The sequence below is a fragment of the Otolemur garnettii genome, unplaced genomic scaffold, assembly GCF_000181295.1.
Source record: "Otolemur garnettii isolate 467f Iridium unplaced genomic scaffold, OtoGar3 scaffold00209, whole genome shotgun sequence".
In the NCBI taxonomy this organism is placed as follows: domain Eukaryota; kingdom Metazoa; phylum Chordata; class Mammalia; order Primates; family Galagidae; genus Otolemur; species Otolemur garnettii.
In genome coordinates, this window is record NW_003852604.1 from 1,249,754 (window position 1) to 1,266,126 (window position 16,373).

The 16,373-nt window shown below is 35.4% G+C and overlaps 1 protein-coding gene across 1 annotated transcript; it reads right to left on the reverse strand.

Moving 5' to 3' along the window:
- Positions 1-13,879: 13,879 nt before the first annotated feature.
- On the reverse strand, positions 13,880-14,824 carry LOC100942662 (olfactory receptor 5B12-like). Its single transcript, XM_003801393.1, has one exon. It carries the CDS (start codon positions 14,822-14,824, stop codon positions 13,880-13,882), a length of 945 nt encoding a protein of 314 aa, XP_003801441.1.
- Positions 14,825-16,373: the final 1,549 nt, after the last annotated feature.

The window sequence follows — 16,373 nt, forward strand, 5'->3', positions numbered from 1 at the left end:
ACTCACATAAAAAAAAAAAGAACATGTTCTTTGTCCTCAGACAGCTTGGGTTCAAAGTAATCTTGGACAGGTTACATAAAATCTTTACATTTCAATTTTCTTCATCTATAATATGGAAATAAATGCACTTACCAATAGGGTTTCTGTGATAATCTGGTGAAAATATACAAAAGGCACTTAAAATAGTGTTAGCCCCTGTAAACATTCACTAAATGTCAATTCTTACTATTTTTCAAATAACCACAGCCTTGGAAAAATGAGATAATGTTTGTTTTTACACTATTTTCTTATTATTATAAACTGTCATTTATTTTGGATGATCAAAATGTTTTTCTCAAAAAGTGAAATCACAAGGGAATTAGAAAACCATGCAGTTAAAGGCAAAACTAAGACCTCAACGCAGCAAGCCTAATTACATGGTATTAGAAGGTAGAATGGACTTTGTAGTCTTTGGTTCTTGGATTTTGCTCTTTTAACATATATTAATTTCTTTGTAACTAAGTCAAGATGTTGCTAACATATTCACGGAAAAGACAAATTAGTTGAAGTTGTCTGTTAGAGTATCTGATATGGCAATCTTCTATGAAGGGTGACTGGAGAAGCCTCTGAAAGTATCTCCTGCCCCGTATGTCCCTCTAAAGGCATTGGCCATTGGAAAGCAAGTTCTTGAGTTAATTATTCCTAGAGAAAACTTCTAGGGTTTAAGGTCCTTCCATCTGTGTTTGAATCCTGGTTCTGTCACATGCCAACTCTCTGGTCTTGCAGGAGTAGTGGGCATGATAGCTAAAATATATGCAAAGTATCCTGTGTTGTGCCTAGTCTTTTTCTCCCTCTAAACATTTCTTATTGTAAAAGACACATAGCATAAAATTTATCATCTTAACCATTTTTGTGTACAGTTCGGTGGTGTTAAGTACATTCATTTTCTTGTTCAGCCATCACCCCCCCATTTCCAGAATTCTTTTCGTTTTGCAGACTTGAAACTCTACCTTACTAAATAATAACTTCCTATCTTCCCCTGTGCCACCCTCATGCAACCACCATTCTACTTTCTGTCTCTGTAATTTTGATTACTCTAGGTTCCTCATACAAGTGGAATCACACAGTATTTGTCTTTTTGTGGCTGGATTATCTTAGCGTGCCCAGCTTTTAATTGGGGCTCACCTCTTCCCAGTCCCCTTGCTTCCCCAATCTCTTAAATACTCTATTATCTCTCCTAAAATCACTGAAACCCCCTCAGCCTGGCAACTTTTCCATCCTTTCATTTTCTTAGCTACTTTAAAAATATTTCAGCTCAGGATTTAGCTTAAGAATTAGTCATCCAGAAAGCATCCCTGATTCTCATTCTCCCCACACCTTCAGGAGAAGGTGTTCATAGGATATGAACTCCTGTAGAACCATGCTTACATCTGAGTTATGAGATTGGTATCCCTGCATCAGGCTAAGTGCTGTCAATCAATCAATTAGTCAATCAAGGATGCTAACTAGCCTTTACCAGCACATGTTATATGCTGAAATCTTAGTTTCAGCTCTGTGGGAAAATATGAAAAAAATAGTATAAAAAATGGTCCTTGCCCTAAATCACATAAGAAAGAACCTGACTTTTAATAGAATTTTTGGGAAAAATAGACTTAGTGAAAGTTTCCTAAGGCATCTTTTTAGAAAAGTCAAGCTATAAAATGCTCCTCTTGCTGAGTAGATCAATCCATTGACACATAGACTCACAGACTGAAACACTGATAGATAGACACCCAAATGCATATATACATATGCACACAGTTGTGCACAGTTGGCAACTACTGAAAATTTGCGGCACTGATTTTGTTTCTTCCCAGTTAGATGATGTTGGATAAACCACAATCAAAGCCTCATTTTCCTCATCTGGGAAGTGTGAATAACCAGTCCATTATGTCATGGATTTATTTAATTCTTGTTCAATATACTTTAAAGTGTTCCCAACACTTGAAAAGAGGGATTGGAAATCTTTTATTATAAAAGACCAGGTTGTCAATATTTTAGGCATTGAGTGGGTGCCATATCAGTTTGTGGTATGCTGTGACTCTTTCTCTCTCTCTCTCCCCTCTCTGCTTCTCCTCTTTCTCTCCCTTTTTCTTAATCTATAAATATAATACATTGCATAAACAAAATAACAAAGACCATATGATTCTCTCAATTGATGCAGAAAAAGCTTTTGATAATACTCAGCATCCTTTCATGATCAGAACACTTAAGAAAATAGGCACAGAAGGGACATTTCTTAAACTGATACAGGCCATCTACAGCAACCCACAGCCAATATCATACTGAATGGAGTAAAACTGAAAACCTTTCCACTCAGATCAAGTACTAGGCAAGGAAGCCCATTGTCTCCACTGCTTTTTCAACATTGTAATGAAAGTCTTAGCCATCACACTCAGGCAAGAGAAGGTGATCAAGGGTATCCAAATAGGGTCAGAAGAGATCAAACTTTCACTCTTTGCAGATGATATGATTTTATACCTGGAAAACCCCAGGACTCGACTTCAAAACTCTTAGAAGTGATCAAGGAATACAGAAGCATCTCAGGATACAAAATCAATACTCACAAATCAATAGCTTTTTATATATACTAACAGTAGTTAAGCTGAAAAAAGTCAAGGACTCTACTCCTTTTACAGTAGTGCCAAAGAAGATGAAATATTTTAGAGTTTGCCTAACAAAGGACATGAAAGATCTCTATAAAGAGAACTATAAAACTCTGAGAAAAGAAATAGCTGAAGATGTTAACAAATGGAAAAACATACCATGCTCATGGCTGGGTAGAATCAACATTGTAGGAATCAACATTGTTTAAATGTCCATACTACCCAAAGTGATATACAAACTTAATGCAATCTGTATTAAAGCACCACTGACATACTTTAAAATCTGGAAAAAAAATACTTTGTTTTATATGGAATCAGTATAAACCTTGAATAGCCAAGACATTACTCAGAAATAAAAACAAATCAGGAGGAATCATGTTACCAGGCTTCAAGCTATACTATAAATCTACTATAACCCAACTATAGCCCAAGAAGAAGGGGAAAGAGGAAAGGGAGGGGAGGGGAGGGGAGGAGAGAGGATGGTTGGAGGGAGGGTAATTGGTGGGAAACAACTATTATGTATTTTACGAGTGCACATGTTAAATTTACTAAATGTAGAGTATAAATGTCTTAACACAATAACTAAGAAAATGCAGTGAAGGATATGTTAACCAGTTTGATGAAAATATTTCAAATGGTGTATAAAACCAGCACACTGTACCCCATAATTTCATCAATGTACACAGCTATGATTTAATTAAAAAAAAAAAACAGAATGGTATTGGCACAAAAATAGAGATGTAAATATATGGAACAGAATAGAGAACCAAGAGGTGAACCCAGATATTTATCATCATTTGATCTTTGGTAAGCCTATCAAAAACATAAACTGGGGGAAAGATTCCCTATTCAATAAATGATGCTGGGTGAATTGGCTGGAGACTTGTAGAAGACTGAAACTGAACTCACACCTTTCACCATTAACAAAAATTGACTCCACTGGATAAAAGATTTAAATGTAAGACATGAAACTATCAAGATACTTAGAGAGAGTTCAGGGGAAATTTTCAAAGAAATTGGCCTGGGAGAATACTTGGGCAACTGAAGCAACACCAAAAATACATTACTGGGATCTGATCAAACTAAAAAGATTCTGCACAGCCAAGAGCACAGTAAGTAAAGCAAAAAGATAGCCCTCAGAATGGCAGAAGATATTTGCAGGTTATGTTTCTGACAAAGGTTTGATAACCAGAATCCACAGAGGACTCAAACTTATCAAAAGAAAAGAACAAGTGATCCCATTTCATTGTGGGCAAGAGACTTGAACAGAAGCTCCTCTGCAGAAGACAGGCACATGGCCTGCAGACACATGAAAAAATGCTTATCATCTTTGATTATCAGAGAAATGCAAATCAAAACCACTTTGAGATGTCATCTAACTCCAGTAAGAGTAGACCACAGAACAAAATCCCCAAACTACAAATGTTGGCGTGGATGTGGAGAAAAGGGAACACTTCTGCACTGCGGGTGGGAATGCAAACTAATACATTCCTTTTGGAAAGAAGTTTGGAAAACCCCCTTAAGGAACTAAAAGTAGACCTTCCATTAGATTGTGCAATTCCTGTACTAGATATATACCCAGAAGACCAAATATCACTTTACACCAAAGATATTTGTACCAGAATATTTATTGAAGCCTAGTTCATAATTGCCAAGTCATGGAAGCAGTTCAAGTGCCCATCAACCTATGAATGGATTAACAAATTGTGGTATACGTATACCATGAAATATTATGCAGCCTTAAAAAGATGGGACTTTATCTCTTTTATGTTTACATGGATGGAGCTGGAATTTATTCTTCTTAGTAAAGTTATTTCAAGAATGGAAGGAAAAGTATCCAATGTACTCAGTACTATTATAAAACCAATATATAATCACTCACACTTTCATATGAAACATAAAACACAACTATAGCCCAGGATGAAGAGGGGAAGATGAAGGGAAGGGGAGGGGAGAAGGTAGGTGGAGGGAGGGTAATTGGTGGGACCTCACCTAGGGTGTATATTGCAAGGGTACATGTCAAATTTATTAAGAGTAGAGTATAAATGTCTTAACATAATAATTAAGTAAGTGAGGTGAAGGCTATGTTAACCAGTTTGATGTAAGCATTCCAAATTGTATATGAGATCAGCACATTGTACTACATAAATGCATTAATGTATACAGTTATGAGTTAATAAAAAAATTTTAAAAATGAATACACCCCCCCAAAATGAATGCTTTTAAATTCTATTGTAAACTATAAATTGCTATAAAGTGTTAATATTTTTGTTAATGTACTACTATACAGTCCTATATGTTTTAAGAGAGAATTACCAATACTGAATAAAAATGGGTATTTTCCCTTAAAAGTAAAAAAAATGTAAAGCACAAAGAAATAATAAATGTTTGAGATGATGGATATCCCAATTTACTCTGATTTGATTATTGCACATTATATGCCTGTATCAGAACATCACAAGTGCTCTATAAATACATGCAAGTATTAGGGACCTGTAATAATTAAAAATAGAAAAAATGTAAAACATACCTTAGCTAAATGGCTGAACAAAAAAAGGCTGAATTTGAATTCTATATCAGCTTCCCTATGCTTTCTTTAAAGTGTTATACACTATAAATTAAGATGAAGTAGGAAAAAGAAAAATCAATCAGTTCATATAAAGTAGTATCTCTGAAGATATTTTCTTACCTCTTTGCAATTGACTTCAGTCCATCAGCTATCAAAGAAAATTTATACAGGATTTTATTTTTTTCATTTCAGAAATGCTAAAATTTTCTTCCATAGAGGATTAAGTGTGCTCTCTCAGAAGGCTTTCTGATTCTGAATATTACATTCTTAAAGGATAAAAATGTACTAAGGATCCATGCAGAATCTCCTTGAAATACTGAGTGGTTAGTAGCCGATGTCCATCTAATATCCAGATGTGAATGGGAAAGATGGTGCTGGTGTCTAGGAAACAAGTCAGGTTTTAGAGAGCTGTGCTTGGGGTAGTGAAAGAGAAAGAGGGATACCAAGAAAGCGGGAATACAATGGAATTATCCCAAGCCAGACTCCTGCATGGGCAGACCAGGCTTCCTTCTGCATTCTCGTTTCACTCAGGGGCTATTCTCTGATTTAGGCTGACTTACCTGGATAATTTGGTGCCCTGTAACATGTTTCTTTTAAAATAATGAGTCTCCAAAGAGAGGAAGTTCCCTCATGGATTTTTCTGAGCCAAGTCCAACTAAAAACATATTTGGGAAAAATTTCCTGTGTTGGTAAACTGTGACAAAGTTAATGGGCAACTTTTCAGTTGATGATCACAGATCACTGCCATCTGGGGACGACAGGTATATCCCCTCCCTGTTATGTGGTTGTGTGGTTTCCTGATTCTAACACAGAATCAGGTCTTACACGAGGAGTCCATGCTTTTATGGATGTTATATCTATAATGGAATATTATGTTTGCATTGTGATACTCGTTACACACTGATAACAAAAGATGAACACAAGTCATGTTTGAACACCTCTTGTAATTGCAGAAGTCAAACACGACTTGAGTATTACAATTTAACGCATTTTTTCCTTTCTTAAAATGTTCATACATTTTTGGCACCCACTGTATATTTCACCCGTGTAATAATCTGAAATTAAAAAAATAAAATGTTTCCTTGCAAAGAAGAAAAAGAACATTTTTGCTCAGTTTATCTTTCCAATGATGATCTCAGCTAACACAGTCCTACTCAAAGTATGGGTTAATCCGGGAAATGGCTGTTTGAAAAGAGGCTGACTTTGAACGCCAGGCTGTCTTCTCTATGCTTGACTTAAAGTATTATACACTATAAGATAAGAACAGTTAGGAAAAAGAACAATCAACTGGTTTATAAAAGTAAAGTTAATCTGGGAAATGTTTGTTGCTTATCTAGTAAAAGATATGCACAGAAATTGAGACTGTTTCAAAACTTTTAGTGCCATGTGACATTCCTGTGCTACTCACAAGGAACTTCTCACACTGATATTGTAGTTGGATATCACCCCATTCTGGTGTGGCTATGCGTGATCAATCTCATGTAGCATGAGTTGCAAAATAGTAATGAGCAATAGAACACATTAAATTGTGTGATATTCTAAGGTTAACTTGTCAAATGTAACTCATAATTGTATGACTATGTGACAAATAAAAGCACTTTGGAATTTTTTATAATTTTTTAATAGTAATTTAATTTTTAATCAAACCTACTTTTAGAAATTGATAGTTCAACTTTATAGCTAAATTAGAAAAGCAAAAACTCCATTTTTAAACATTTAAAATCAAAGTATAATTTACATGTGGTAAAATATGCATTTCAATCATATTTGACAAATACATATACTTGTGTAATACGTAACCCACATCAAGTTTCATTATCCTAGAGTATCCCTGTGTCCCCTACCAGCCAATACCTGCTTTGGAACCTGGCACTTTTTTCTTTCTTTCTTTTTTTAGTTGTATATTACCTTTGATGGCTACTGAACTTCATGCAGGTTGAATCATATGATATGTACCCTTTTGGGTCTGGCTTTCATTAGATTCATCCACTTTGGGGGTGTATCATCAGTTCACACTTTTCATTGCTGAACAGTATTTAATTGTATAGATAATACTGAGAAATTTCATCTGTTATTTTGTTGAAAGACGTTTGTCCTGACTAAACACTTAGGAAGCAAATTTTTGTATTGTAAAATTGATGTATTTTTTAACTTCATAAGAACTGCCAAATTGTCTTCCAAAGTGTTTGTACTATTTCATACTCCTGAAATTTTCATTTGTTATTCTGAAATATAAAATTTTCGCAACATGCTGAAAATATAAATATGTTGAAAATGCAAACAGCATAGTATCCATATCTTCCTTTAATTGACAAATTGCTTTCTTCCTGTGTAGTCAAATCCCTTTTATAAAAAACACTTGTAGTTTTAAATGGCCCAACTGGATAACTCAGGATAATCTTCCAATCTTAACATCTTCAGTTTAATCACATCTTCAAAGTTCTTTCCAGGTTTCAGGAATTAGGATCTGTATACCTTTGAGAACCACTATTTAACCTACCATATTAGGGGTACATTATACCAACACGGATGTTGATATACATGTAAAAATAATTTATAGCTGGAATATTGTTTGTCTCATAAGATCTGACTTTAATTTTCTTGTGATTACTGATATTTAGCATTTAGTTCAAAAAAAGTCACTTCATGTTTTCTATCGACAATGATTTTTTTATTTACTTATTTTTCTATTTTCTATTTTTTAGTTGTTACTATGAATTTTTTAGACTGCTAGAAATCTTAGGTGATCAGTAACCAGTATCCTTTTATTTTTATCCTCAATTTACAACCAACTGTTGTCAATAGGTTACAGAGTTCAGAAAGGTGGATATCAAAACCACCCTTCTCACCAATAAAGCCAATAGCTAATTAATAAAGGAATAAGTATAAAGTAATAAGTAATTACTTATTACCTATAAATGTCTTTATAGGTAACACACTTGGCTTGGATCTGTAAGCAGATGTGCTTGGTAATATTTTCTTCTCTGAACTGATTTTATCCTCCTGTAACAGACGCTGTTGGTGCCTTACTCACATGCAGTCAGCACACATTATCTCTGTGCATGCTAATACTTATTGATGAAACAATATGCACTCTTGGACTGAGGGATGCTTATAGCTGAAATGGGACTCTCTCAGTGCACAGTTAAACCAGACCAGAAGTGCTGGGAGTTAATTATTCTGGTGACATCATCAATAAAGGATAGAGGGAAGATGAAAGATAAATACCATAGATTTCTTATCCCTTAGGTGGTAAGGTTTATCCCTGAAACCTGTTTTCTATACTCTCCCTTGAAGTTCAGCAAGATTGATTCCCTATTCTCAATTGATATTATCTACTGTCTACTGCTTTGGTTTTCTTGTCTCTGTCTCACTGTCCCATTTCTCTACCAGTTATTTCTGATATCACCCCTAAAATAAACTACTCGAGCTCAAATCCTTAACTCTGGGATTATTTCTGAGGGAATCCAACATAATACACATTCACAGGAATTCCCCTTGCAGAAGCTGATTCTTCTTGTTTATTCTTTCCATATACAGAGATCATGATAGAGGTACCCTTGCTGCAGATAATGCGAGGAAAAAGAGAAAAAGAAAAGCAGATGATCCAGGAATATTCCATTCTGTCTTTCCAACTCTCCAATCAGGTAAATTACTTCTTTTCACCATTACTGAAACATTTTCTTTGTACTTCAGTACCTGTGAATAGTAAATTAACTATCGATCTTTGCATATTTAAAGATGTCCTCATTTTGTCATCACACTGTAATGACATTTTATCTGGGTGTAGAAATATGGATGGGTGTTTAGTTTCCTTCAGCTATTTGAAAGATAATAGTCCACTGTCTGCTGACTTCAATGGTTTTTATGAGAAGTCTGCTGTCAGTCCGATTGTGATCACTTGGTGTGTTTCTCTTTGACGTCTAAAAATCTTTCCTTCTTGATTTTGCAATTTCACAATATGATCCAATACGGATTTTAAAAATGTATCCCTCTTAGATATTGGTGTAGCCCTGTAAGCAGAGGACTTATAAAATTCTTCAATTTACCAACTTCCTCGTCATTTTCAATTTTGACATTTTCTTTTATTCATGCTGTTCTTTTTGAAATTCCTATTAGGACTAAAGAAGAGCTTCTCAATATGTTTTGCTTATCTCCTAAATTGTCTCATATTTTTAATTTCTTTTCTCTCTAGGATATATTTTGAATATTTTAAAAGTTTTAACATCTACATGTTAATTCTGAAATCACTTTTGTCTAGGATAATATATATTTTATAAAATAAATTATATTATATTATATTTTTATAATATATTTTATAAAATTTTTAATAGCATGCTAAAAAATAGTATATTAAAATATTTAATAGTATATGTTTTTTTTTCCCAAGGCTTTTTAGTTATTTTCTTTTTATATTTCTTGTGTTAATAACCATCTTCTTCATTTGTTTCCTTCTCAGGTTTTAAGAATGTATTTTTCTTCATAACTTGTGAGTATCTTAAACTTGTTTATTTTAAGGTTTCTGTATTGTACTGTGGTATTTGTATTGTACTGCAATATTTTATCTTCTTTGATAAAATTGATTGATTTTGATTGATTCTGTTCACTGATTTTCTTAGTTGTGTTTATGGATGAAATATCTCTATATTTAACACACCACTTTTTATTTGAGAGATCATCTCATGTTGGTATATTTCATTTTGTCTCTTTTTTTTTTTCATTTTCTCTATTTTGTGTAAGCCTTGTATGTCAAGTGGCTTTGTATTTTCAGTGGCCAACATTTCTGATATTCACAGATTATATGTTAATGAGTCAGAGTTTTCTCAGTGGTAGTTTGATCTTGTTCTTCATCAAGTGAAGGACTATTTCTCTCCTTTACTATTGTCATGAGGACTGGTTGTGGAGACAAACTAAAGGAGTATTCAGAGATATAACTTAGCCTCCATTCATGGGTAAGAATAATGTAGATTTCTTGTTCTTTGCATGGAATTTGCCTTTGGTACTCACTGAACATGTTTGTTCTCTGTTTGTTCAGGGGTGTTGCTGTCAAAGGGTCAATAGTTTGTTTTATTTCCAGAGTTCATAGGATCATCTCTTATCTTACTCACCATTGTAGTTTTCCTGCACTTTTGGGGCCACAGGTATTTGTATATATAATTTTGAGTCCAGGTGTATGTTTTAAAATACATGGTATATAATTTCTATATGTTTAGCAATGGTTCTCAACCTTCCTAATGCTGCAATCCTTTAATACAGTTCCTCATGTTGTAAAACTATTTTTGTTGCTACTTCATAACTGCAATTTTGCTACTCTTATGAATCATGATGTAAATATCTGATATGCAGGATGGTCCTAGGTGATCTCTGTGAAAGGGTCATTCGACCCCCAAAGGGGTGGTGACCCACAGGTTAAGAACTGCTGGTTTAGAGCAATGAAAGGAGATTTTCTTCTTACTTTCTTTCCAGAAAGTTGCTTAGTGAACAATTTACTGATGGAATATGAGTTGGCTCTTATTAAAATACTGAAATATCACACGACAGATTACTTTGAATGGCTTCCAAATGTTCTAACCCCCCCAATCAATAAATTTTTACCCAATCAATGAATTTGGAAGTGTTTGCTTGTACTGTAATGCTGACACACACATTCATAATAGAAGTTGAAGTTGGAATAAACTACTTGATGAAGTCATCAGGAACTTTATGGAAATGATTTTGCACCATAAAAGAAGAAAATCCTTTTATGATATAACTGGAATATTCTCTCATGCCCACATTTACTCAATATCCTTTCCACAGTATGCTATCTCTGCTTTTTACCCTCCATCTAATTTTTCAACAAATAGTAGTCTCTTGAGCCATTGATGAAATATAATATACTATTGCAAAGCAAATCTGGCTCTTTCCTAAAATATTAGAGAGAGTTACAAAGGCAAAAATATTATGTGTATATGTGTTTTGAAGATAAGCATTGTAAGAATATCATAAACTTCATTATTATTTAAAGTTTTTTTTTTACATTTTACTTTAGTACTGCTGATGAAAAGGACATTAAAGTCTTCCATTCTGAACATATTTCCTGGACATTCCAACAGAGAAGAATACGGGGATTCTGTGGCTGAGGTCACAATTTTAAACATGGTCTGATTGACTGGACTAAACAAAGCCAGACAAAGAAATCAGTCCTTCTTGTGGTCTCTCCTTATGGTTCTTGGTCCAGGAGGGTATTCCTAGGTGGAAATTGAATAGATTTAGGCAAAAAACTTCAAGAACTTGAAGTAGTGGAGAAAAATGGTGAGGCAATTCTGGAGTGGGAGTGGGACAGAGAGATGAGATGATCTAGTTCACTATTACTTTTGCTAAAGATGTAATAAAATAATTTACATTTATTTCTTTGTAGTAGGCTAAGCACTATAATGTTTCTAAAATATGCTAACTCATTAAATACTACCACATCCCTATGAAGTAAGTGCTATTATTACATGCAGTTCTCAGACAGAGTAACTGAGGCACAGAGCAATTCATGCAGTTTGAATGCGTGCAATTCATGCAGTTTGAATTTGTACAATTCATGCATGTTGCCTCACATTGGGTCCTTTCATCTTAATCACTTCATTAATAAAAATTAAAAATACTACTTCAGAGTAGAGAGTTTGTGACATAATTTTCTTATAATTGTAAGGCAGTTAATAATCTCTTTTCTAGGTATTTATTTTTCTAATGAAAATTCTTAGAGGAAAGCAGTCTTATCCTTGTAATCTGAGCTTAAATGTATTAATAGAAAGAATTCTAATGTAACTTTGGATAATGAAGTATATCTTATACTCTAAATCTATTTAGTTCTTGAATTTCAGAGATCAAAAACAGAGATCAGAGGGCAAGGATTTATCCAAAAATACATTAATATCTCAATGGGCTTTTTGAGGAGTGACAATCTCACTTGAGGGGTCCTCATAAAGAATAAATTGTCATCTAGATAGAAAGGACCCAGCACTGTCCTTAGCATATAGTGAGTGCCTTCAGTGGATAACTGGCCATTTCAGATTATCTTCTTGCCCATCAGGCCAATAGAGCTAGAAGAGAGGGGCCATTTTCTTCTATTCATCTACAGCAGTAGCGGTTTATCTATAGGGATTGGGCACCCTGACCTTTATTGTCATGAGTGGTTTGACTTAAATTGATCATTTTCCCTAACTGGTTGTCATGACAGTCTAGAAGCCTGCAGGATGCCAGGTGCATCATATCCTGAGATGTAAGCAATGGGTTTAGTTAGAATGAAAAGGTACATGGATTATACATCCCCAGGTAAGGGAAGAGAGAATACTGTGGGCTGATCTGAGTGATGTCCTCTCATTGGATACATAGAATGAGCAGCTCTTGAATGCTGTGTGATCAGCTGTGAGGGATCCAGTTTGATGCTGACTCATCGATTCAATCTTAATTCTACTTCCTGTCACTCATTTACACATTCATTTTCTCACTCGTATAATCATCCAGTCACACATTTCTTCATTCAATTAATAATTTAATAATCTTAATTCATTTTATTTTTCATTAAATAAGCATTTAATGACTTTTGTGCAATAAAATACCAAACATGGTAGAAGATAAGAGAGCTGATGCCAGTCCTCGGGACCTCTCAATTCCCATTAGATGTCAGACCTAGACAGCATTTATTAACTTATAGAAAACTCCATCTGTGATTTTCATTGTTACTGGTTGAACCCCTCTTAGTGACTAATGATATTATTTCTCTCCTCTGTAGCCCACCTGAAAGGATGCCCCATTACTGTTGATCTTGAGCTCAGTGACGTGTAGAAATTAAAGTCACAGTTAATAGTTTGGAGTAGAACTTGAGTCCATTTTCCCCCTTCATGCTTCCCTTCACAGAAATAATACAGACATAAATTGCCAGTTTTATAAATTCATTTGTCATTTTTATTAACAAATTGCAGAAATATATTTACCAGGAGATGTTGATGTCCAACAGCATGATTAAAGTGCTCTCTAGAAAAGAGATAAGGAAAAGATTTTGATATATTTTTAAATAAAACCTTGCCCTCTGATCTCTGTTTTTGATCTTTTAAATTCAGAAGCTAAATAAATTTAGATTATAAGGCATTCATCATTACCCAAAATAACCATCAGAACTATTGCAGTTTTAAAGATCAGGATCTTTAAATGTGTGTAATGAGAGATAGTGTCATGGATTTCTGGATTTCACCCCAGATATACTAACTCAGATTATCCTGGATTAGATCCTGGAATTCTGCATTTTGATGGTCTTTCAGGGTGATTCTTAGGAGTACCAATGTCTGAGACCTATGGCTCTATGCTATGTACAGGAATCTTAAAAGTTCTTCTGAATTTTAATAACTAGAAATATCATTCTGGTATTATACATCTATGAGGCTTACCTGCAAAGCACTTTACACCAATAGTATGGTGAGCTATGGGGTTTTATGGTATCTGGGATTATAATCTTAATCTCAAAATAGAAGTGGCATTCCATTTCTGGTAAAAATTATTTTTACCAGAATTTTCTCTAACCTAGTCATATTCAAAAAGAAAGCATGAATAGAGAAGTCTCAGAAAAATTAAAGGCTAGAAATAATAAAATATAAAAAATATTCTTAGAAACAGGAGATCCAATGGAATCTTGACATGGTCTGTGAGCAATTTATATCTAATAGGCTAAGCACCATGGAGACTTTGCTTTTCCAACAACTTTCTCGAATGCATTCTTGACTTCTTTGTTCCTCAGGCTGTAGACCAGAGGGTTCAGCATGGGGATGACCATGGTGTAGAACACTGACGCAATTTTGTCTGTGTCCATGGAGTGAGTGGAACTCGGCTGTAAGTACATAAACATGACAGTCGTATAGAAGATAGACACAGTGGTGAGGTGGGATGCACAGGTGGAGAAGGCCTTCCTCTGTCCCTGGGCTGAATGCATCTTCAAGACAGCAACAAAAATAAAAAGATAAGAGTTCAAGATAACCAGGAGAGTGAAAAAGACATTGAATGCTACCATTGCGAAGAGCACAATCTCATTTGTGTAAATATCAGAACAAGAAAGAGCCAAGACGGGGGGAATGTCACAGAAAAAGTGATTGACCACATTGGAATGACAAAAGGACAGATGGAAAGTCAAGAAAACATGGATGGAAGTTTGAAAGAGTCCACAAATGTAGGAGCCAGTGACCAGTAGGACACATGTAGTGCTTGTCATGGTTGTGGTGTAATGCAGGGGTTTACATACTGCTGCATGACGATCAAAAGCCATCGTGGCAAGGAGAAAACTTTCAGTAGTGACAAAGGCTCCATAGAAGAACATCTGGGCAGCACATCCATGGTGCGATATGATCTTATCTCCTGTGAGCATCCCCGCCATTACCTTAGGAGTGACAGCTGAGGTATAGACACAGTCTGCCAGGGAAAGATTACCAAGGAAAAAGTACATGGGTGTGTGCAGCCGGGAGTCCAAGAGAATCAACGCAATCATCCCTAGGTTTCCAGCCAGAGTGATAAAGTAAATGAGAGTGAAGGTTATAAATAAAGGGATTTGAAGTTCTGGGGCATCAGTTAATCCCACAAGAAGGAATTCTGTCACCTCTGAAATATTCTCCATCAAAGTTGTTTGGGAATTATCATGAGAGGTACCTATAATAAGATGAGAAAACACAAAATTATGATAATTGAACACTGTCATGGGAACAGAAATGTGGGCAGCGTGTCTTACTCCTGTGTCAGATTCCTGTCGAGGGCAAGAGTGCAAGAAGCTCTCCAAATGTTGGGTAGGGGTGGGTTGTGTGAGATCACTCACCTGGAGGTGGTTTTGGCACTGGAATACCTCTGCTGACCATGGCCACCACAAGTGGTAAGTAGTATGACTCTGGGGCACATTTCAGCTTCCCCAGTGTATGGTATGCTCTACTACATTAAACCACACAGGGCCATTTTTCAGTGGTTCCTACATCTTGCAAACACTCCTAACCAAAATATATATAAAAACTGTAATCAACAGAAAGAAAAATATGGGAAACATTGTGTCATTCTTTGCTATGTGATGCTAACAGGGTGTGTCACGTGCATTTTCCATCTCCGGTAGACCCATCCCTATTCTTGATAGCTAAAGATATCAATGATTCAAGACACTGCTCTGAGGACATTCACACTTTTCTCTCTAATTCATGAGGACCCTTTGTTGGCTGATTCTCATGTAAGCATTCGTCTAAAGAAAACCTCATGATCTGTGGAGCACATTCTTACTGATATTTTTATGTCTTTTAGTGACTCAAGAACTAAAGGAGCAGTTTTTTAAAAAATTGAAGCAAAGCTTTAGTTTTTTTCTTTTCATCTCCCCCAACACTTATGTCTTTGCTTTATTTATGGGGAGGGAGAATAGGAGAAGATGGAAGAGTTACTTTGGGCCTTCCCTAGAGACTCTGTGGTTTTAACCAAGCTGTAGACAGCCTGTCATACCCAGTAGTGTATCTGATTATGCTCACCTCCAGGGCTGGCTCAGGTGACAGCTTATTGTGCTGCCAGGGTTACATATGAGCAACTCTCTCAACCCTAAAGACACTTCTGATTCTGGAGTCTTGAGTCATACTCATTTCTCCTGCATTAACAATCCTTCATATTTGAGGGAGAAGATGATATAGCCCCTTGTCTTTTTTTTTGCAGTTTTTGGCCGGGACTGGGTTTGAACCCACCACCTCCAGCATATGGGGCTGGCACCTTACTCCTGTGAGCCACAGGTGCCACCCAATATAGCCCCTTGTCTTTAAAAATAGCCAAAGTAAAAATAATTTTCCAACTACCTCAGGCTTTTATGTGACAATGAATAGAAAATGTTTTGAAAACCATGAAAGATGCTGACATTTTTAAATTAGACAATCTGATCCATTATTTTTAATAGTCCATCTTATCTTTGCTTGGTTATTGCAGAACACTCAGCCAAGAATATTACATGTCTGTATTTTGATGTGCTTAACGTAAATAGCCTAACATTTGAGATTCCCAAATAGATGTTGAAAGTGCTACAACCCCTGAAATTCAGAAAGGGAGATGTGATCTTTGCACTGCTATTCCTATAGTACATTCACAATAAAAGAAAACTCAAAAATAGGTTAAGGGAACACTTCTCCACTGCTGGTGGGACCGCAAACTAATAT